Source organism: Myodes glareolus, chromosome 15 (genome assembly GCF_982192425.1).
Source record: "Myodes glareolus chromosome 15, mMyoGla1.1, whole genome shotgun sequence".
Classification (NCBI taxonomy): domain Eukaryota; kingdom Metazoa; phylum Chordata; class Mammalia; order Rodentia; family Cricetidae; genus Myodes; species Myodes glareolus.
This window is the reverse complement of record NC_142040.1, coordinates 78,319,054-78,343,860: the sequence shown is the minus strand read 5'-3', so window position 1 is coordinate 78,343,860 and position 24,807 is coordinate 78,319,054. Positions and strand designations below refer to the sequence as shown.

At 41.8% G+C, this 24,807-nt stretch overlaps 1 protein-coding gene across 3 annotated transcripts in view; it reads left to right on the top strand.

Moving 5' to 3' along the window:
• Positions 1-24,807, top strand: part of Ahrr (aryl hydrocarbon receptor repressor) — an 85,650-nt gene that overhangs the window by 21,563 nt on the left and 39,280 nt on the right. Inside the window, exons 4-5 of one of the 3 annotated variants that reach the window (XM_085676560.2) lie at positions 10,636-10,695; positions 14,541-14,638. The exons of 1 other annotated variant lie outside the window; for it this stretch is intronic. In XM_085676560.2, coding sequence (XP_085532686.2) covers positions 10,636-10,695; positions 14,541-14,638 — 158 coding nt within the window. The remainder of the gene's footprint in view (positions 1-10,635; positions 10,696-14,540; positions 14,639-24,807) is intronic. One more of the 3 variants, XM_048459198.3, reaches the window with a different exon arrangement.

Sequence of the window (24,807 nt, the reverse complement as noted above, 5' to 3'; positions counted from 1 at the left end):
TCACCCCTGAAAAGGACATGAACTGGAAACTCCAAATTCAGAGGGAGACAGTGACATGAGAATCTGTTTGGAACATTTAGAGTTGCCTTTAATGGGTTAAAAGACAGTGAACTATTTTAGTTTTGTTCATCTGGTCTCTGTGTAATGAGGTCGCATGCTTTCATAGATCTTTACTTCCACCATCTTCTGTGGGTAATGGTCAGGGCTGGGATTTTCCACTTTTATAAGTTTTTCTATCCACAAAAGGGGAAATTTTGGTGAAGAAAAAAATAGGGAGTGTTTAGAAGAAACAGTCTTGTCCTATTACAGGGCAGGGAGAAGAGTTGTATCCCATGCTTACGTTAGGCTGGATCCTTGGATACTTAGCACTGAGGATCAACCAGAAAATTCTGAGAAACCCTGGTCCCATTATTACAGTCTAGAAATATCATAAGTTGACTTGTCCCAAGCTTCCCCAGGAACTCCTTGCTGTCACCAGGACAAGACCCAGGAAGACTTACCAGGCAAGGCACTCAAGGGAGAGGAGGTGATCCTAAAAACCAAAACAAATAAGAAAAAGAGGCAGAGAGGCCTGGCTTCATCTCTCATAAAAATCTAGAGATTTTTCATGGCTTCTCTTCTGCTACTGCTGTTGTTTCCTCCTCCCTATGGCCCATGCTCACCTGGGATGGAATCTGGGACCTTTTGCTGATTCGTTTTGTTCTCAGCCTAACACACCTTCCCACACACTTCTGGCTGTCCTCAAGTTTCTGCCCAAGTCAGCCCTGGCCTCCATGGTCATTTGAACTGAACAGGCTCCTCTGCTTCATGTTAATCCCAGATGGATAAATATAGACACACCATGACATCACTAGGTGTGACCTGGGACCTAGAACTTAGGACTACAGCATCTATTAGCATGTTAAAATCAGGAGTACCTTGAGACTGCTAATGATTTTGGATACTCAGGACTGATGTATACAATTATTAAACAAAATTGTACCTTTTTTTTCTGTTCTCACTGAGGGATTACTTTTTTCCTAAAGGGTTAAATATTTGTGTCCTCCAAAAATGCATATCTTGAAGCCCAAATCTACTGTGTGATGGTTTTTGAAGATTGGGCCTCTAAGAAAAGTAATAAAAGTTAAAGAAGATCCCAAGGTTGTGGCTGTGATCTTTCAGGATTATTGCCCTTATGAGAGGAACACAAGAACCCTCTCTGGATACAAATCCGCAATAGCCATTCATTTAAGGCCATAGCAAAGTATGTGTTTATAAGTCAGAAAGTCCCCTCAAGGAGCCCAAATTTGCTCTCATTTTGACCATGATCTCCAGCCTCTAAAACTGTGAAAAGATAAGTCTCCGTGGTTCAACCTGCCCAGCCAGTGATATTTTTGCTGTAAGGAGCCTTAGCTGACTAAATACTGAGAAGTGGGATGTCATTGAGACAGACACTGAGATGTGCGAGAAAAGCTTTGGAATTGGATGCAAGAGCTCTAAGATGTGTGCTGGGAAGAGCCAACTGGCTGGGGCACTGCTTGCTGTAGTACGGCTGTTAGTGCTGGGCCTGGAATATTAAGAAAAGAGGAGCGGTTCAGAGCAGGTTCTTGATGTCTCAGAAAATATTTGTTATATTGAACAAAATTTAGTATAAACGTGTGCATTAGTGAGTTATTCTGTTAACTCAGCAGGAACAACGATTTGGTTTTGGAAACCAGTGGAAATGAGAGTCTTATTCATAAGGTGTCAAAAAATACAGGCTGACTATGCCATAGAGTTTTGTCCAGAATAGAGCCTACAAAAAGATGAGGCCAGACATTCAACAGAAGAGATTTCTCAGTAGACTACTGAAGGTGCTTCTTGATGATTTCCTTTACTACCTATTATAAAATATGTGGAATGATACATTGAAAAAAATTAAGAGAAAAGGAACCAACTTAAAGAGTTGAAAAATCCTTAGCTTACTCATATTGTAACAAATGAGAGAGGATGCAGCGGAACAACCACTTGTTAAAGAAACTGTGTGGTATGAACCACGGATTTAATCAGCCACCACAGAAGGAGGAAGAGAGAAGGGGTATACCAGCAGATATTTCCATCTCAGCAAAAGGAGATAGGGCAGCACAACAAAGTAATTCCACTAACAACATGCGTTCACCATCAATAAAGGGATAGCATGACCCGAAGAGAGAGTCCAAAGCTGCTGTGGGCTGAGGAAACCCACCTAGAGCTTTGAACCCAAGATATTTCTCAACTCCAATATCTTACTGGATTTACCTTGCTGGGTTTTAGCCTTTCATGACATCCTTTTTTCTTTTCTTGGTGTCTCCCTTCTGAAACTGGAATCCATCTCCTATGCACTCTGCCACTGTGTCTCAGATGCACACGCATGGTTTGAGCCACAGACTCACAGCTTGGGGAATCTTCTCAGGGGGTTTATCATATCTAGGTATCTCCCCATGTGAGAAGATGATGCTGAGATGAGACTTTAGTTTTAGACATTAGAGTAAATTTTGATAGGATTCATATTTTTTGTTTTGAGACAAGCTTTTAATGACCGAGTCATCTTTCCAGTCCATGTTAAGACTTAACACTTGGGATCAAATAGCTTTCACAATCACATTGCTAGTGTATGAGAAGATCAGGCTAATTGTTTTTTGAACTGATTCTATTTTCCTACCTCTTTTCATTGATTTCAAAAGATCAACCTGACCGATTAGAGACTGCTTTGATCAGTCCCTCTCTCTTGTCTCTGGATTCTTTCCCAGGGCATAAGGAACTGAGGTTTAGGTTCCCTTCTAGCTTTCTCAGCAGACCTCATTCTGACTCCGGGAGGATCTGAAACAGCCTAGGGCCTTGCCGGTCACTTCTAGGCAGAGTATGTTAGTATTCTATCCTATTGTCCAAGCAGGCTAGCTTGGCTATTTGTTTAAGTCTAGTGATACAGTTAAAACATAACTTGAGCCTTGGGTGGGAGGATGAACCCCAGTCCCACTCCTGTACAATGATGCTGGTGTTCCTGATCCCCTTAATAGGAGTAGAGGGGAGAAGGAAGAAGGCCAAAACTGTCCCGAGTGTCTGGCATGTCTCTAATGCGTGAACTGACTTTGTGGAGCCCATTCCCTATGTAGAGATACCTTGCTCAGCCTAAGTACGGGAGGGGGAGGGCCTTGGTCCTGCCTCAAAGAGATGATGCAACAGGTTTAGTTGGCTTCCCAAGGGACACCTTACCTTCACTGAGGAATGGGTGGGGGGAAGGTGGGGGAGTGGGAGGAGAGGAGAAAGGGGGAACTGGGATTGGTATGTAAACGACAAACGAACAAATAAATAGAAAGAAATGTGGTTTAATTTTCAAAAGAAAAACCAGAATGAGAAAGCATATTCAAAAGAAAAGACAGAAGGTAGTAAAAACTCAAATGGGTACAATACATACATAGCATAAAAGTCCAATATATCGCTAGTTACAAGAAATATAAATAGAATAACCGTGCCAATTAAAAGATATGTTATTTTATAATATTGATATTTTATAATTTTGATAGTTACAAAGAGCACATTTAAAGTCTAAGGGTTTAGAAAGAAAGAACAAAAAGATGGAAAGACACACTGAGGAAACCCTAACAGAGAGAAGGCTTATGTCTTTGAGTCAATGTCCAAAATTTTCTTTGAAGTTAAAAAGCACTGGGGAAAGAAAGGGGATGAGTCACTACATAATTATTTAGTGATTCACTTTGTCAGATGAATAAGATAATTTAAAATTTCTGTGTTCCTAATAACTTCAAAATCTATAAAAAGAATCATTGACAGAATTATAAGAAAACATAAATTTATCATCAGAAAGATATTAATTTATGGAATAAAAAGTAGAAGAGAAAAAGTTATAAAGATGTAAACAAGACAAAAATAAGATTAATCTAATGGACAAACATAAAGCACTGAACTCCCAAACCACAAAGTTCTAGTCTCCTCAAACCTGCATGTAGACTAAATGTTGAAATCAGATAATCAGTAAAGCAAATCTCAACAAAAGTCAAAAGACAAAATCACCAAAAGCTTACAGTGACACTCCAGGGAAAGTTAGCTAGAAGTCATTAATAAAAAGATAACCTGGATGGGAGGTGGTGACAAATGTCTTTCATCCCAGCACTCAGAAGACAGAGCAAGTTCCAGGACTGTGAGGGCTACACAGAAAAACCAAAAAGGAAAAGAAAAGAAAAGAAAAAAGAAACCCTGAAAACTAGAACTGCTAGTGCCAGAGAAGAAACAGCGAAGGAGTATCGTGTAACATAGGAAGCTCTCTACTGACCAAGTCAGGACTGATTTTAGCATTAAAATGATTTAACTAGTAATAGCTCATAACTATATGAATTAGTATAGATGAGTGAATTAAATAAACAGTGAGAAGATCTCTCTGTAATACACTACTAGCTAATAAAGGTAGGCGAGGCAAACATAAAATGGGTTGAGTTATGAGTCATCATTCAGTGGCCATTGAGCCATATTTAATTCAGGCAAAAAATACCAATAAATACAAAGAATAATGGTAAAAGTGTGGTGAGATATGGGATTTTTATAATCTCAAACAAAATATCTTTTTGTGTCAATGGGGGAAAACATAAAGGAGAGAAACAGTACTCATTGTCCTCAGTGGTTGTATTTAATCTGCTGAGAGTACCTACGTTAACACCATGTATCACACCCGAGGCACCAGGAATCCAAGGCAGAAGAGTGGACAGCAGTGGCTGTGGAAAGCAGAACAAAACAGCTCTCAGCAGGGCTTGAACAGGGCATACACAGGGAGCAGGCATAGGAGAGATCTCCTGGCTTGTGGAAATGTTACCTTTGCAGCCTGAATACCTGGAAAATATTATCTCCAAACCTTTATTTCCTTCAGTTATTTTTACTTTTAATTAGAACTTTTACCTGGAATATAATATTTGTGCTTATTGGTTGAGTGAAATGTGTATCATACTTATACTGAAACATACATAATGATCAAGTTAGAATAATTAGCATTTCTCTTTTTGTCATTAGAACTAACACATTAAGTATAGTGATAGTTTTGAACCATTATTACATTTTTGAAGTCAATCCTTTTGGTCATTTTCTCTCTTTTTAAGATTTATTATATATATATATGACTGTCTTGCCTGAATACATGTCTGTGTACAACATGCATGTGGTGCCTTCAAAGGTCAGAAGAGATTATTGGATCTTCTGGAACTTGACTTACAGCTGGTCCTTCAGAGCTCCTTCCTACTTCGAACTCCATTTTTATAGCCATTACCCACCCTCTCTATTTCTCTTCACACTATCTTTCCCATCTTATGAATGACCTTCTCTCTACTTTTGTGTCAGCAACACTTTTAGCCTCCACAAATAAATGAGGACATGCGGTAGATTCAATGTCTGGCTTTTTTCATTTGATACAATGACACCCAATTCTATCATTTTTTTTTCTGGTAAACAATAGCATTTCATCCTTTTAATGGATGAATACCATTTCACAATGTTTGTTCATCACTTTTTCCATATCCATTAATTCATCAGTGAACATCTAGGCTGATTCCATATCTTGATTATTATGAATGGTGTCTCATATTATGAAAGAGTTAATGTCTCTTTGATGCGTTCATTTTCTTTGACTGTTAACTCAGAAGTGAGTTAAGGATTATATTTCTTATTTTAGTTTTTAAAATTACATTAAAATTTATATTTTATATTACATTATTCTCCCTCCTCCCCTGAGGTGTGGGTGGGCATTCTTCTACCATGTGTACAATGTAGGTCCTGATGCAAACTCAGGTTGTTAGATTTGGAGCCATCTTGACACTTGCCATTTTTTTCTGTGCTAATATCTTAAAGTATTTCCCCTATGTTTTCTTTTTCTAGTTTCATAATTTGGGGACTTAACATCTGGTTTTAGAGCAGGTCTGAGTTGATGCAGAGGATGAAGGATAGGAGTCAAGTCTCAATCTTATGAATATGGGTAATTCCTTGTGAACTCAGCTATAACCCTACTGAGTCCTTCAGGGATATCAGACAGCAGTGTCTAAGGTGTTTCCTGATTTAGACTGCAGGTATTATAGAAGGAATTTGCTTTGGCAGTAGACATGGGATGCTGAATGAAATAAACTCAGGATCCAAGAAGAAAGTACCAGTTGCTGATCATGTCAGCTTTTGTTACTGGAAGAGGTGGTGCTCGGGGTGTAGACTATGAAGGCTGTATCCCTGTGACCCACAGGAGGAGCACTCTCAAGGGGAATAAGGAGGTGTCCTAGCCTAAAGGAAGTACCATAACTCCTTCATCTTGCGGGAAGTCCATGGCAGTGCTTGAGCTCTTGTCCCTTACGCAGGACGCTGCTTAGGCCAAGATACTGTGGGACACCACAATGCATTGCACAGCTGGCCTGATTGGGCTGTGGAGCTGCGGCTTTCTGTGTTAGTGTGGTTGATTATCGGTGGACCCTCGAGATGGGGATGTACAGAGGCTCTGTCTCTAGAACAGGAAGATTCTGAAAGAGACTCTGTTCTCAAGATGGCATGTTGCTAAAGCAGCCCAAGTTCCAAGATTGGGAAGTCAGGGCCGGTCCATGAAATCAGGTGATAGGGCTGCTGGTGTCCAGGGTGCTCTATTCAGCACAAACTCTGTTAACTATTCTTTCAGGAATGGGCCATGGCCATGTGCTCCACTCTACTCTCACTCCCACATCCCAGGTTTCTGAAAGACTGATATCTCCCGTCCAGTAGCCTGGAAATACAGATGTCTGTTTGGGGTTCTGGTTCGTTCTTAGGGTTTAGGTAAACACTTGGGCCTATTTTTCTAGCCATCTTGGTATTGCTGCATCCAGATCTTTTCTCAAAGGCCATCCCTCAGATGGTTTGCCTGACCACACTTGACATCACCCCTTATCCCCAAGCCACAGTAGAACTTCTCTGACTCCCTGTTCAGTGTTTCCTCTTATGTTTGGTTCACATGTGGTATCTCATTCTCTGCTGTATAAAGTCAGGGATAGGCAGTGACAGGTTGAATGATAGGCTTAAAGGGGAAGCAACTACAGGGAACCAGAGGATATATCTTCATAAGGACCTGTGTATCTGACATTAAGATACCAGGATGTTTTACTAAATTCAATCTGTGTCTGTCGATCACAATTATGACAAAACCCTGATAGGAGCTAATGACCTATAATGATGTATAGATTTATTTTTGAGTGCTTGTGTTGTGTGTATGTGTGTGTTGCTGAAAATTGAACTCATGGATAACCAAGTGATTTACTAAACTTTCATCCTCCATTCCACACTAGCTCAGAACTGAGAAATAGATGATTATTTATTTAGGGGTAGACTCACAGATCAAAATCCTCTGTTTGAACCGAGATCAGAAAATGAATCCTACAACCGGAACAGAGAGGCCGGAAAAGAGGCCGGACACATGCTCTACATCAGCATATATAGTATGAGGCCACGCCCCAGTGGGCAGGTAGCCACTAGATGTAAGACTTCCTACAGCAATCAGTTTTTGTTTACAAGTAGATTATGTACTCTTTCTGACTTCTAGGACACCCAGTCTGCGCTGTCAGAACAGTATCTGTCTGTAGCTGTGGGAGTTTGGTGAATCTTATCGATGCCTTATTCATGCTGATATTCACACCTGAACATCATGAAATTATGAATTTAGTACATCTTTGACTTTAAAATATTTTATTTTAAAACACTTTTTTTGTTGTTTTACAAAACACTTCTTGAGCCCTCAGTGATATGGGAGAACTTTCTCTTGCTATTGTTTGCTGAAACATTTCTGATAAAAATCCATAAGAACACCTAGCTTTTGCTGTGTCAGAGATTTTACATCATGAAAAGAATATGGATCTGCATTGTGCCAAAATTCTCACACAGAGCTAGTTTGGTTTTCATCTTCCACAATGACAGGTATTTGAAGGCAAGAGTGGTGTTTCTCCTTTAAAGTTTGCATGGTGCTACACAGAGCCTGTGGGGAGAAGTAAATGCCCTAAGCAGGGAGTTAAGAAGAGATGGGGACATAGCTGCCTTTTGACTAGTTCTCACTGGCTCAGAGGAAATGCATTTTTAAAATTTTATTTATTTATTTTACATCCAAACTGCAGCCTCTTCTCCTTCCTCTCCTCCCACTCTCTCTCCCCACCTTCCCTCCACCCTCCCTCGATCCACCTCTCCTCTATATTTGCTAAAAAAGAGGCAGGCCTCCCATGGACATCAGCAAAGCGTGGTTATCAAGCTGCCTTGAGATCAAGCACGAGCCCCTGTATTTAGACTGGACAAGGCAATCGAGAATGAGGGACAGGTTCCCAAGAGCCAGTCAAAGCACCAGGGACAGCCCCTGCTCCTATTGCCAGAAGTCCTGTAAATAGACCAAGCTACACAACTGTCTCACATATGCAGAAGGTCTAGGTCAGTCCCATGCAGGTTCCCTGGTTGTCAGTTCAGACTCTGTGAGTTCCCATGAGCCAGGGTAGCCATTTCTGTGGGTTTTTCTGTGATGTCCCTGACTGCCCCCCCCCCCCCACCAGATTCCTATAATTCCTCTCTCTCCTCAGCAGGACTTCCAAGCTCTGCCCAATGTTTGGCCCTGGCTCTTTGAGTCTTTCCTTCATCAGTACACTGGATGAAGATTCTCTGCAGACATCTGGGGTGGTCACCAATTCAATCACAAGGGATGGCCAGTTCAGGCTGTGTGTCAACTGCTTCCAGGAGTCCTATCTGGAAATGGAGGCTTTATGGAGTTCGGTATAAGTCTGGTACAAGGGAAACTCCAACAATTTGGCCCCAATTTCCTGAGAAACCATCATATTGATTTCCAAAGTGACTGTACAGGATTGCACTCCCACCAGCAATGGAGGAGTGTCCCCCTTGCTCCACATCCTTTCCAGAATAAGCTGTCATTTGTGTTTTTGATCTTAGCCATTATGACAGGTGTAAGATGGAATCTCAGTCATTTTGATTTGCATTGAGAAAATGCATTTGTGTGTGTGTGTGTGTGTGTGTGTGTGTGTGTGTGTGTTCCTTTGTGAACTTTTTGGAAGTGTGAAATCTTTAATGAATGTATTTTAAAAATCTACAAATTATACATCAAAGGCAGCAACTTACTATAATATACAACTTGAGCTATGCTCCAATTTTTTAATATTACATTTGGGTGAATGTTTATTCGTATTTCAATATTTTTTTCTTGTTTGAGGGACTGAGCAGGGAAAAGATATTTTGAATGATAAGTGGGCATTGCAGAGATCCCAAAGACTAGTATTTGGTAAAGTCCCAGGTAAGGCACAGCTAGCAGCTAGGCTGGGGTGATGGGACATATTCCCATTAAACTTGCCTAACCTCTTTAGAAGGCTGGAGGAGAAAACAACATAAAGGATACTGGAACAGTGTGCAGCTTGGAGCCTGGAGGTCAGACACAGTATAGAGCCTGAGCTCCTGATTCTGAAATGTTGGCCTTTTACCCCAGAACTGGCCTTGGACATATATTTTTCAGGGTTCACTAGAGAAGCAGATAAACAGAGGCAGGCACTATGAGGAATTGGTTCATGTATCATGGAAGCTGAATCCATGGGAAACCCTGGGAGATGAATGCTGTGATCCAGCCTAGGTACAAACTGAGAATCAGGAGCAGATGTAAATGAGAGGCTATGTTACAGTTCACGCAAAGACAGGAGGAAAGGGCCTCAGCAGTTGGGTGATACCATCCACACTAGGAAAGCTGTACCAGCCTCACTGGACCCTGATTCAGATGCTACCCTGCCTGAAATAACCTAAGACATTGGAAGCTGTGTGACTGGACAACTCACACATAGTCAAAGCAATGTCGGTCATGGCCCCAGGCACTGTCCTTGTTAAAGTAGAGGCCAGTCCTTGGTTGTGGATCTGGTCACTCAAACATCTGAAACAAGTCAGCAAGAGATTCAGACTTGTCCTTTCCAAAGACTCTTGGATTTTCTCCAAATTAATGAGATTCCACGCATGTGGCAGGAACCCTGTGTCCTGATCCCCAGTAGGTGCATCACCATCAGGCAATCATCAGACTGCCTAATGCACAGATGAACCCATGCATTTAGCACAACTGAACATCCTAGATGCACAAAAGGGCTGTGAGTATCACAAGACTGTGGAACCAATAACTACTGTCACCAGGGTATCCCCTTTGATCCTGAGACACTCTTAGGGAACCTGTCCATATCTAAGCAACTTCACTCACGGAGCTTTCTCAAGACAGGGTAGCCAGGAATCCAGGGCTCTCTTTCATGCCTACTTGTTTCTGCCTTCTAGAACTGCGGAGTATTCTGCCAGCAGGCCTGGCAGCTGTGCACCTTGAAATAGCTGTGATGTACCTGTAGGTCTACTGGTCCTTACACCTTCTTCACGTGAAGTAATATGTGGGACAGGTTTTCACTGGTAGAACCCTGAAGCATAGTGTGACCTAATACAGGACCCGGACAATGTGTCATTCTGTCTGTCCATACTGTCTCTGCCTTGTTGCTTACTTCGGCATTATGTTCACAGTAGACTGTGATGCTGTAGACTGAATCTTGACGGAGACCTGTTCTTCCCAGCTGTAGTTCTGGGACTCTAAAGTAAGTTGATTTACTGAAATTCCAGTCAGGTCTCCTTATTTGCCAGGAGATGCTTCAGAGATTTCAACTGTCCAGGACAGTCCAGCTTGCTGCCAGGAGATTCTGGGTGAGTCCTGAGTGACAAGTCATCTCTCTTACTTTCTTTCTCTTCTTTTCTCTCCTGTTCTTTCTTTCTCCCCCTTTGCTTTTCTTTCCCATCCTTTTCTTACCCTTCCTTTCTGCTCTGCCTGGGACCCACATCTCTATCTATTGACAATCTAAAATAAACTTTACTCAGCCTTGTAAACACTCAGAAAACTTTAGCCAAAATTCTGGAACATCTCTCTGCTCCAGCTGGCTTGCTTAACTTTGTTTCTGACCATAGCAAGTCCAGGGGAAAAGTAACTGTAGAAACGACTGTCCCACTGATCAGACATACCACTTAGGTGTAGGAATTGACATCACTGAGCTGAGAGAAAAGAGAAAAAAAAGGAGTCATATTTCAGGCATTACAGCACTACCCAGGAGTAGAGATGGTTCAGTCTTCTTGCTTCTCCTCCACAGAAACATTTGACCCCCAGCAATAACTGGATTTGTGTGTATCTAGCATCCAGAGAAGGGATCCTCCTTACCTGCTAAGTATGGAGAAAGAGAAATATGTTACTAGGAAGTTGAGTGTCCAGGATAGCCTGTACTCGCTGCATTGCTGTGTGTAGCAATTTCAACTGTCTCCATGGTAACTCTTCAAAATCTTGCTGTTCCAAATAAACTACTTCGAGGTTTTAGAAAATAAGAGAAGTGAAAGATTCGTTGGCTCCAGTTGATTGTGACCAATTGAGGACTCCTTGAAGTGTCCCTTTAAATCTCAAAAGTGACTGTGTTTCCTGGGGTAGGGATTTACTGATCCTGCGTCTACAGTTGTGGGGGAAAGACTAGGGTTGTTGACGGGATTACCTGGATTTTAGATCGAGCTGGGCACAGAGCACAGGAATTTCTGTGCTCATTTCTGAGTGAGCCTCCCTAGCAGGTCCCTCTTTTTGCCAGTGGCCCCAGCAGAGCAGGTCGAAACTTGTAGGGGTTGGTGCCTTGAAGTTTCCTGCTCATGATCCTAGAAGCCCACAGGGGCGGGGAAGGTCTATAGGAGCAGGGTAGAGGGACAGAAGCCGTGAAGAAAGCAGAGGGAAGTAGTGGAGAGACTCTCGGAGGCGTGTGGATCACCTTAAGCCTCTGTTGGTTCTTAGACACCTACTCCCTAGCTATGCTTTGTGGGGGCCCCAGTGACCGCCACTATTCTTAATTTAGCAAAGACACCCTCCTTCGGCTGATCAGCCACTGCAGGCAGGCATTACTGGACCGAGAGGTGAGACAATCCAAACCCCTCCCATCCCGGTCCCGCCCCAGTCCCCGGCCACACCTCTATCCCTTTCCCTCGGGTCTGGGCCCCCAACCAATCTACCCCCACGCCTGCCGGGTGGGGCCCCATTCACTCGCACGCGATCTCAGCCATCGCGTGACGCCGGTGGCCGCAGGAGGAAGCCGGAGGCGCCAAGCACGCGATGGGGGTGGCGGAGTCCCAGGAGCTCAGCTCTGCTGGACCTAAACCGCATTAAGAGGCGGAGCTGGCTCTCGGGATTGGAGTAGGGAGATCCTGTAGATTTGGTCAGTTTCTGGGTTGTGTTCAAGTGGTCCAGCAGCCCCACCGCCACCCTCGTCCCGGCATAACAAGTTTATCGGCCCCTCAGCCACCCTAGCTTAAGTTCTCTGGAAGCCTTGTGCAAACTCAGCGGTGCTTGCTCCTCTGCAGGGAGGCCATTAGAAAACTGTCTGCTGGGAATCCTCCCCGCTAATGCCTTGGTTTTCGTGGGACCTACACAGGCCTAATCTTCCTGTTCTCTTCAACCCAGAGCAGGAGGGGACAGCTGCTCATTTAACTCTTGCTGTTTTCATGGAATATTGCCCCAGGGCTATGGAGATGCCTCCTGGGGCTCTAGCGCCTCCGCGTGGAAGCTAGTGGAAGCTAGTCTGTTCCTTATCGCCAGAGAAGAAGCAGAGCAGATCACAAAGAAGAGGGGTACAATAAAGTGGACCCCTTGGAGGACTCCTGAAGCCACATCTGGAAACTCAATGTATCATTGCCTCCTGTGTAGAAGGCCCAAACTGGGGAGGTTAGAGGTGAAGAACTGGTGGGTAGGCTTCAAGGAGTCTGGATTCACCCCTTTCTTTCTCCTAAAGCAGCTTTTCTTAACCTGTGGTTCTGACCCTTTTTGGCAAACCTCTATCTCCAAAGATATTTACATTATGGCCATAACGGTATCAAAATTGCAGTTATGAAGTAGAAACGAAAATAATTTATGGTTGGGGGTCACCACAACATGAGGAACTGTATGAAAGGGTCACAGCATTAGGAAGATGGAAAACCATTGCCCTAGAGGCATCGGGGACTCAAGTCTCCCAGGAGTGATTGAGTTCTGACAAAGAAAATGGTACATTCTTTACTTAGTGCAGAAAATCCAGTCTCAGTAGTTGAGGGAGACAAGGGTAAGAAATGGCAGCTTCAAAAAAGGAAGAGAAAGACACCAGGTCCCACAGGTCATACCACTGCACTGGGGCCATAGTCTCCTGGGCTCCCCTGGGAAAGGTGGCCTATCACACAGCGTCCATTACCCTTACCAACACCCTTGCATGTGGGTAGGACTGTCTGAGGATGCCATTGACTTCTGGGACACTGGAGGCTGCCAACAAGCTGAAACAACAGTTTTGCATGAGACTAGGAAGGCTAACTCTGAGGGCCAGGTGTAGGTCTGTTGGGGAGTGGGGCAGGGTGTTAAACAGTATCTGGATCCCAGAGTAGTAGGGCTGCCTGGGAGCCTGGATTCCTCAAACCTCTGGGGATGCTAAGAGCTCCAAAAAAGGGGAGTTCAGTTTCATGGGACCAGCTGACAGTAGACTGGTAGGAACTCCATGCCTCACTCAGAAAGGGAGGCATGGAGTCATAATGAGGCTCAGATTCTAGGTAAGGATTACCAAACTATACCACCACTCTTGGGCATCAGGGTTTGAAGGCCAACTCATGTGACACATGAATGATAGAATTTTGATTCAAATACCACTTTTACTTCTGAAAAATACTCCCAGCCTATCAAACTCATCCTTTTCAGCATGAGGTGGGCTGTGAGCAGGCGATAAAAGTACTTTTAAGAATGCTGTGGCCCTCAGCAATGGGACTTTCTGTCTGGTCTTAGGTCTCCAAATGGTGGAGATGCAGACAGTCCTCCAAAGACTGGAATCCAGCTTAGTAAGAGAACCATGAACTTTTCTTCCCAAAGCCATTAGACCAGACTTGAATAGGGGCACCAGGGAGGCTGGCAGCTTCATAGGCTCAGAAGCATTTGGGAAAGTGTGGGCATTCTCAAGGGACTTCATTTACCTCCAGATGAGGACATTTGGCCTGCTCCCTTCTAGGAGAGATGAGGGTATGGGATATGGGTAGGCTCAGAGGACCCTGACCTAGCCTTGAAGCAGATGGCAGACTGGTTCCCCTTCATCAGTTCTGTTGAGATCTGCTGGTATTTGGATCTCAGTAGGTGACATGTCTGTGGGAATCCTGGGATCCTCGATCATGAAGGGGACCTGGCAGGAAGCCATACTTTGTCTCAAGACTGGGTAGATGGGAGAATCAAGAGCAGTTTCCAAGATGAGGGTGGGTGGTGCATGAGTTGGTCACACTTTTACATTAGGTCACCCTTTCCTGTTGACCTGGGGCCTCAACTTGATCCTGCTGCCAATTATACAACTTTTTAGGACTTCTTGGAGACGCTGCATATCTTGTATAGGACAACAGCACAGCCTAGGTTGAACATCTAGCAGGAACCATGGGGTATAATTCAGACAAACATAAGAAAAACATGACTTAAAAACCACTAGCAGGTCTGGGCTCTGCAAAGGGCTCATCTATTCATTCTTCCCTGACAGCCTTGCAGGAGACATGTGTATGGCCAGCTCCAGCCCTGCCACCTGAAGACCACTCACACAGAGGGCTCCCTGTGCAGGAGGGACGGCTGCTGCTGGAGGTAAGAGCACATTTCACTGCAACTCCACACAGCCATGATGGTTTTGTTTGTTTGTTTGATGTGTGTTTCCTAATAAGTAGTTGAAAGGCACTAATGTGCCTTCATGAGCTATTAGCCAGTCTTGTCCAAGACTACTTAAGCTAGGATCTGTGGGCAGAGAACAACTTCAAGGAAGGAGTTAAGGATTTCATCATTCTCTTGCTAAATCTAAGAATCATTTGTCACTCCATATTTACCCATTGATGAAAGAACCTAAATATTATGCCATTTATTCCCAAATTGAACACTAAAAATAGTCAGTGTTGAGTTTCTATGTGGTTCATCCAGAGTCCTATGCAAACAGGACTTGACAATTCTTTCACACTGGCATTCAGGCTGATGGGAACTTCATTAGGTGGGACTTTTTCCCATATGAGATGAATCCCCAGACTGTTTGGTGCTGGGGTTTCTCTGAAGTGTTCAAGCTTTGTCTCTGACATCTCAGAAGATTGTCACAACAGAACAGTCTCTGAGGACTGAGGGCTGGCACAAAAAGATCAGGAAATGATGAGAATATAAGATAGGGCAGAATTGTATTCCTTTGCCCCCATCCTCACTGGGCCAGGTCCTGGGTGAGCCTCTGTTGGCAGTACAGATGGCAGGAGCTGGTAGTTCCTCACTTTTATTCTCAATCACTGTGGGAGAGGGTTGGCCTTATGTTCATCACCACTCAAATTTTAGGCACTATCTCTGTCTATGCCTGCTTTAAAAGAGGGAATGAAAATATTAAGAACCCAAGGAGGGAATAGCTCCTTTCAGAGTGAAGTCACACCCTCTCACCTCCATATATATATATATATATATATATATATATATATATATATATATATTCTCATGTACATATAGAGGAAGAAAAGTATAATGGACAGCCAGGTGCTGGGCTCCATTCCAGAAAGTTGGCTTGGACTTTCTTGCCTTCCCTATAGGCTTCTGCATCCTGTCTTATGGCTCAGATTTCCTTTGTATTGGGTCTTCTTGCCTCTTATGCTTTCCTAACTCGGTCCTTTTTAGCCAGTCAATGTGAACTAAGTTGAACAGTGTTCTATGTCTACCTTGGCCATGAGCAACAGCATCTGCGGGACTCTGGGAACACCAGGGGTACCTAATGGGGAAAGGGTTAGGATGAGGAAGCATCTCTAAGTTCTATTACCTCTGGTGAATAATCTGGGCTTTGATTAATTTATAAATCCTTCCCTTTAAAAAAAATTACACAGGAGTTGCGTTCTCAAAGGGGCCCCACACAGAAGCAGTTGTGCTTGCTCAGAACAGCCTGTGCTCTGGCTTCAGCTCTTTACGGTCAGTGTGGATACACCTCGATGACACGGCCATCTCTCTTTGGGGAGCATTGTCCTTCAGTGGAAGAAATATGTGCAACCTTATCACTTACCATTATGTGCTAGAAATCACATTCTTAAGTACTATTACTTTATCTGTAGTGTTGCTTTTTCTGTCAGTGATAGTAAAAACAGAGCTTTAAAGTGCATCCCAGTTTGAATGACATCCTTCACAAATATCTTTTCAAAATTAAGATTCATTAGAAACTTAAGACTCATAAAAATCCTCCTTAAACTTTTGTATTAAATTATAAAACACAGAGTATGCACACAGCACTCAAGATACCTGAGTAGTCTGACCGAATCCTAACCAAGTACGTGTTCTTCAACACCTCCTGTCCTATCTCCCTCCTCATGTCTGGACGTCCCTTTATACCTCCCTTTTAGGCTCCACACCCCCACCCACAGTCTACTCCATAAGCTGACCCCTCACCACTTCCTTTACTCCTCCTTCCACACCTGCATTCTTCTTTCCATGTTTCCAGCCATGCTTTGTCTGGAACCAAGTAGGTTACGTGTAGGGGTCTTTCTTTCATCTCCAGGACAGGAAATTCAAACTACAAGATGAAAGATGCTTTCAGAAGGTTCCCACTGCTCCATGTTCTTGTGGTTGCTTTGGTTTTATTTCCCTCACCCAAAGTCATTTTGGTGGGTAAGTGCTGGATCCTCATCATTTGAACTAGTATTTCCTCTTGACCAAGGATGTTAAATATCTCGTCTCTGTGTCTGTGTCCTATTTACTAAACTGTTAGAATCCTTTGCACATATAAAATCCACAATTTTTGCCTTCTTACTATCCAGTCTAAAGAGCTCATTGTACACTCTGGACACCTGTCACTTGTCACATGTGAAATTTGTGAAAGTTTTCTTCTAGGCTGTGACTTGTTTTTCATCCTCTTGATAAGTGATGTACAAAGTGGAAGTGCATAATTTTTATTAAGTCTTTTGTCAATTTTTTTTGTTGGTTGTGATTTTGGCATCACATGTAGGAACTCTTTATCCCAAGGTCACAAAGATTTTTTTATGTTTTCTTCAAAGTTTTAAATTATTTTTATATTTATTTATGTACTGTGTGTATGTATGTGTGTGTACATGTGTGTGTGCACGTGCGCACATGTGTGTGTGTGTGTGTGTGTGTGTGTGTGTGTGTGTGTGTGTGTGTGTGTATGCATGCCAGGGCATGCTTGGGAGGTGAAAGGAGAACTTGAGGGAGTCTGTCCTCTTCTACCATGTGAATCCTGGGTATCAAACTCATGTTGCCAAGCTTGGTGGCCTATACCTACTAAGCCATCCTACTGATCCATTCTTCAAAGTTTTGTAAGTTTTACATTTTGCATTCTCTGAATTTTGTCTGGCATATCAACATTACATATTGTTCTGAGCACTGGATGATCTGAATCTTCCAATTGTGTTTTCTTTCAAAATTGTATTGCCAGGGTTGGAAAGATGACTCAACAGTTAAGAGCACTGATTTGCTCTTCCAGAGATACTGAGTTCAACTCTTAGCACCCACACAGCTGCTCACAGTCATCTGGAGTCTGGAGTCCTTGGGTATCGGTGTGCAGATGTGTATGCAGACAAAACACCCATATACATAAAATGTAGAAATAAATCTTTCAGAAAATTGTCTTGTCTATTTTAGTTTCTTTTAATACATTTTAGAATGATCTTATTGACATCTATAAAAATTTCTTCTGGGAGCCGGAAAGATGGATCCATGATTAAGAGCACTTAGTGCTATTGCAGAGGATGTGACTTCAGTTTCCTGCACCCAAATCCATTGGCAGCTAAAATCATTGGTAACTGAAGTTCTAGGGGATCAATGCTATGTTCTGGGCCTTCATGGCACTTCCTGCACTCGACACACACATATTCAGACAAACATTAGTACACATAAGATATAAATAAATAAATCTTCCAAAAAATTTGCTAGGATTTTGATTGGAATTAATAAAACTCAAGTTAATTAAGTGAGTCCCTGAGCAGATGTGTGTCTGTTTATTTAAGTCTTTAATCACTTTCAAGAGAGTTTTATAATTTTCATCTCATAGATCCTCTGTGTTAGACTTTTACTTAGGTATTCAGTGTTTTCTGTTGTTCTGTATATGGGCCGTTTTTAGCTATAATTTTTTGTTGTGGTTGGTAAAATGTAAATATATAGTCTGGTTTCTAGGTTTACTTTGTGTTATATGACTAATACTTTAATTAAGTAGTTCTGGGAGCTTTTTCATAGAGTTCATGGAGTTCTGTTCTATGTTGATTAAATAGTTTGAGGACAGAGATAATCTACACTAAAAAGATTTTTTAAATTATATGAATGGGCAGGGTATGTGCACATGAGTATAAGTGCTGGGGGGAGAGGCAGGAAAGGGTGTTGGATCTCCTAGGGCTCCTATAGTTATAGACAGTTGTGAACTGCCATGCATGGGTGCTAGGAACCAAAGTCTGGTCCTCCGCAAAAGCAGTAAGCATTCTTGACAATCCCAAAATCTATGTTTACTGTTTGAAGCTACCTACTTCTTTTCTGCCATGGTACATTTTTAGGCTCCCAGTACTGTGTGAAAGGGACATCTTAACCTTGTTCCTTATATTAGGGAAAACTTCAGTCATCCTAAATCAAGCATGCTACCAGCTTAGTTTTTCTGTTTGAAACTTTGAGTTTTGTAGATGCTTTACATTAGATTAAAAAATTCCCTCCCATGCTTTTTTCTGTGAGTTCTTATGGATAAATGTTAAAAATTAAAGTGATTTTTTCTGTATCTATAAAGCTGAACATGTTTATCTTGTCTTCAGTCTGTTGATACTATGAATTACTTTGGTTTTCAACTGTTGAAACAACTTTGCAGTATCAGAATAAATAACACTTATATATTGCTTCCAGTTTATAAAGGGTTAGCATTAAACCTTCAAAATAGTTAAAATATTTTTAAATTAAAATATAATCACATCATTTCCCTCTTCCCTTTCCCCCCTTCCAATCCTTCCTTTGTATCTGTTCCCCAACTCTCAAATTCATGGTCTCTGCTTCTTTGTTATTCTGTAGATATAGATAGATGATAGATAGATGATAGATAGATAAATATTCATAAATATATAAATGCAACCTGCCTAGTACATATTTTACTTGTATGAATATGGTTTCAGGGCTGACCATAATATAAGTTTGAGGGCTCTTGCCTAGGGAAGACTGTTTCTCCCACTCTCAGTACTCATTAGTTGCTTGTAGTTCTTTATCTAGGGTTGAGGCTCCATGATATTTCTCCCTTCCATTTTAGCATGTCTATTTGTGTTGTCCTTGTTCACATCTTGTTTAGGTAGCCATGTTGATGAGATTACATGGGTGCAGCTTCTCTGACATTCTAGGTAATGCACCCTCACTGCAAACTTACTGCTCCCTGGTTCTTACAGTCTTTTTACCCCATATCCTTCTATTCATTGAACTTTAGGTGCAAGAGTTGTATTGTAGATGCATCAATTGGGGCTAGGCAGAAAATGATAATGTTTCTTTTCATTTCTGTAATCATTTCCTTCTGTTACAAGGAGACATTTCTTTTCTTCTTTTTAATTTATTCTTCTCTCATATATTACATTCCAACTGCAGTTTCCCCTCCCTCCTCTTCCAATACCTCTCACCACAGCCGTTTTCCCCCAGATCCACTCCTTCTTTACTTTTAGAAAAGAGCAGGCCTGTCAGGGATATTAACCAAACATGGCAGATCGTTACAATAAAACTAGGCACATGCCCTCACATCAAGGCTCTACAAGGCAACTCAACAGGAGGAAGAGTCTGAAAAGCAGGCAAAAGAGTCAGAGACGGTCCTTGCTCCCACTGTCAGTAGTCCCACAAGAGCAACAAGCTATACAACCACAAGATATATGCAGAGGACCTAGTTCACATCCATACAAGCGTCCTGACCATTGACCAGTCTCTGTGAGCCCTCATAATGAGCCCTTGTTAGTTGATTCTGTGGGCTGTTTTCTTGTTGTGCCCTTGACTCCTCTGGTCCTACAATCCTTCCTCACACTCCTCAGCAGAATTCCCCAAGCTCTGCCTAATGTTTGACTGTGGATCTTTGTATCTGTTCTCATCAATTGCTGAATGACAGCTCTCTGATGACGATTGTGCCAGGCTCTGGTCTAAAAATATAACAGAGTGGCATTAGGAATCATTTCATTGACTTTTTTTTGTCAGTTGTGTTTGGTTCTATCCTAGGTCTCCTGACTGTTCATACTCTGGTTACTGGCCCTCCAGACAGCATCTTATGGCATGGGCCTCAAGTTGGACTAGTCATTGATTGGCCACTCCCACCAGTACTCAACCACCTTTCCCCAGCACATCTTGCAGGCAGGATAAATTGTAGATCAAAGGTTTTGTGGTTGGGTTGGTGTCCCAATCCCTTCACTGAAAGCTTTGCCTGCTTACAGAAGATGGCCGGTTCAGTCTGCAAGGAGAGGTTTCTTGATGAGGGCTGAGAGCTATACTTATTTCTGGATATAAGAATAATGGTTTCTTGATTAATTGTTCCCATGGTTAGAATAAAGTGTCCTTTATCTGTTCTGATTGATTTTAGTTTGAGGTCTATTTTGTCAGGTATTAGAATAGTGATGGCTACTTGCTTTCTGGTTCCATTTAATTGGAGTACTCTTGTCTTTCCTTTCACTCTAAAACAGTGCCTATGCTTCAAGATAAGATATGTTTCTTGTAGACAACAGACAAATGGATTCAGCCAGCCTGTGTCTTTTCATTGAAGAATTGAGGTCATTAATATTTAAACTTGTTATTGAAAGGTGTGTTAATTGCAGTAATGGGTTATTGACTTTTGGTATTGTTTGTGTTCTCAGTAGTCTTTATGTTTTAGTAACTATAGCTTTGTATGTTTTGTTTTTGTGGTCTCTTAGCTGCTCATTCCTCTCTTCAGCCTGAAGTAGTGTGTCCTGTATTTTCTTTAGGTTTGGTCTGTTGAATATAATATTTTAAGTCTTTTTATATCATGGAAAGTTTTTTTTTCTCCTTCACCTATATCAGATAGTTTTGCTAGGTACATCAGAATAGGTTTGCAGTCATAGTATTTTAGACTGCAGAAAATCTGCATTGCTTCAGACTCTTCTGGCTTTTGATGCTTCCATTGATAAATCAGCCATTATTCTGGTGGGTTTTCCTTTTATATGTGACTTGTCTTTTTCTCTTGCAACTTTTCAGTGCTTTTTCTATGTTCTGTATGCTTGGTGTTTTAACTATGATATTTCAGTAGGGAGCTTCTTTTCTGGTCTTCTATTTGGTGTTCTACGTGCTTTTTGTATTTCTGTGTGTATGTCTTAATTTGTGGAAATCTTTTCTGTGTTTTTGTTGAAGATTTGCTCTATGCCATTGAACTGGAACTGTTCTGCCTCACTTATTCCTGTAATTCAATTGTTTTATCTTTTCATACTGTCCCATATTTCCTGCATGTTCATTTCCGGTATGTAAAAATTTTCAAATTCTTTTATTATTTTGTCTAGATCCTCTATTCTATCTTCTTTTGAATAATTCTATTTACAAGACTTTCCTTTGGGTTTTCTAGTTATACTTTTTGGTTTCTGTTTTTGGATTCTTTCTTCATCTCAGCTTGAGTTCTACCCAGTTCTCTTTGTTGAATTCCATTTTCAAATCCTGGATTTTTTAAGTCATTTCCATCAACCTGTGTTTGTGTTTTCTTGGGCATCAATCAGCCTTTTATCCTGTTTAAGTTCATTGAGCTGTTTCTTTGTGTCTTCTTTAAACTTCTTAATTTTTTTAGTAAAGATTATTATTATTCTTTTAAACTCTATGCTCTGGAGTTTATTTAGGTAGTTCTCACTGGCAACTGTTTTTATAGGAGTGATGGATTTAGGGGTCGAGATACTGACTTGATCTTTCATATTGTTTGTCTTTTTGTGATGAGATCTGGGCATGTGGACTTCTTTTGTTAGCTCTGTGTCTGATATTTACAGAACACGTTGTTAGAGAACAAGGATTTCTAGGATATGTTGGACCTAAAGGTTGAATATGGATTACGTGGAATAAAATCAGGTGAACACAGGGTGCTGGGCTAGCGTGCAGGGCATATATCTTGGTCTAAGCCTAGAGTCTGGGGGTTGATTCAAGGTTGAGGAAAGTTTATGAAGGGGAGGATCAGTTGGAATCACTCTGGTTGGGAAAACATGTTGGATTATGACACTTGAAGGGCCTAGAGGTTGAGGAGAGGTGAGGCTTGACCTGACCAGTGACTGGAAGTTAGAGATGCACAAGCAGGTGTGACTAGACAAGGCTGGTACATTGGATGTGGAACCTGAGATGATCTGGGGGTTTTGTGAAGATTAATGAAGGGGAGGATCAGAGTCTTCAGGTAGACCCTGGTGAAGTATGTTCAGAATCTGACTGGGTAGAGAGATTAAAATATTGAGTGTGAGGGGCCTGGAGGTTTTGGTTTGGTGAACTAATTGACCCAAGGTTGGGCAGGATCTTTGGGGGTCCACTGTCAACCATTACAATCAAGCACCAAGTGGTGTTGGGATTCCACAGCTAAAGAAAGGAACTGTGTGTGGGGGAAGATAGGAAATCTTACTACAACATAAAAAGATTTTATCACTTAACATTAATTGTTCCATGAAATGGCTCTTCTAACTGTACAGAAGTTCATTGAGGTGTATAGACTTTGGATGGGTCAATGTTGTTTTTTATATGTACTTTTTAACAATAAAGTTCATAACTGTATTACATGAGACACTGTCTCAACAAAACAGAGCAGTGTGGAACACACAAGGATGGACAGGAGGCACTATGGTATTTAACTCTCTTAATTAATCATTCTTTATAAAACCCCCTACTTCATCTTGGTGCACTATTGTGGACAGACACACATCTCATGCCCTGCACCTGATGTATTAATTTGAGCTGGTTCTGACTGCTAAGCCCAACTAGGTCCAAATAGAAGCAGGACCCACTCTAACTGCTGTGTTGGATCAGGCTTCTCAGGTCTGACAAGCTCTGGGTTAGTGCTGCAGCTGACCACTGTTTTCTCATTAGCCATGCCCGCCTCTCCAGCAGCTGATGCAAAGGCCTTTGGTTAGGTGAAGCTGTAGATTCTTGCAAGGAATAAAAGCATACTTTGGGAAGATAACTTCCCACTTCTAGGACTATCTCAATCTTTTTTTTTTTAAATCTGCTGTACTCTGTCTTTTATTCCTTCTTTTTACCCATTTGGTGAACTGTCATTCAAGCTTTCCAAAGATTCACAGCACAGCAATTGGCTTTTTAGTCCCCCTCTGCCACTCACACACCTCTGGCTTAGCAAAGATCTTGCCATATTGTAACATGACGGGCCGGCTTGTTGGGGTATCTGTTCCCGCCCGGTACCCCACAGCCGGCAAGTCCAAGAGAAAATCAATCACACAGAACTCCATAGGATTATAAACTGATTGGCACATTAGGTCAGGCTACTTATTAGCTCTTATAACTTATGTTACCCCATTATCCTTATTTATGTTAGCCACATGGGCTCAGTACCTTTCTCAGTGTGACAGCTTACATGTTGCCTCTTCGGTATGCCAGAAGAACCTCCCTGCTTCCCAGAATTCTCCTGTTCTCATTGCATCACCTCTACTTCCTGTCTGGTTTTCCTGCCTATACTTCCTGCCTGGCCAATCAGCATTTTATTAAAATACATGATTGACAGAATACAGATAATTCTCCCGCACCACCATATCTGCTTTTAAGAAACCTTAACAGTCGCTGTTGTGCTTCTCCTCCATCTTTTTATTTTCCAGTACCTCCTGAATGCTTTACATTTAGGACTAATTTATTCATTTTGATCTTTAGTAATGATGTTTCTGGATTCAAATCCTAGATATTGTCTCTTTTTATTTAATCGATCTTCTTGAACCAGTACATTTATTTGTTTCACAAAATTTGGGTATTTTAAGCATTGTTTTTTCTTTAAAAATTTTGCATGAGATTATTTCTCTGTCTTCTATTTGGAGATTCAGTTGAAACAGCTGTATAGGTACTAGCCTAGCCTTTTTATACTGTCTCATGGGTCCCTGAGGATCTGAACATTTGTTTTTCCTGGTATTTTCTCTCTTGGGTTAGATGATTTATGTCGAGTTGTCTTTAACTTTATTAATTCTTTTCTCTGCAACCTACATGTTATTAAGCCCATTCATTGAATTATTTATGTTCTATGTTTTCTCAGTTCCAAAATTCTCACATGATTCATTTTATAAGATAATTTCTCTGTTAATTTTAAATCCCCCCCTAGTGTTTACCTTTACCAAGTGCAGAACAGAATCAGACTGTATCTTGGATTATTTTGCTTGTGCTATGAGACTCTGGGTCCATGAGATTCTCAATGGAATGCTGAGTATTTTTTATTTAGTTTGCATTCGCAACAATCAGCACATCCAGGTCCTCTGTGAGCACCGGATCCAGGCTTGATCAGCTGTTTGGATTTGTGCTACATGGATCTACCTCCCACAGCACCATGTGGGTCCTAAATTGGTTCTTGCCAGATCCATCTCTCAGTCATCCCTCTCCTTCTTCCATATGCCTCCACATAGCTTGAGAGTGACCTGGGTTGCTATAGTTCATACACAGAAGGTGAAGGTTCCTGTCTCCTGCAGCCTCCTATCCAAGGTCCTTCTACTTGCTACCTTTTTGTTTTCCTGATCATGACTAGAAAGATGTTTCTTTCAGACTTTTTTCCTTCACCATTGTCATATGATTTAGTGCAAGGGTCTTATGATTAAGGCAAGGTAATGGTGTGGGAGAATTGTCTGTAT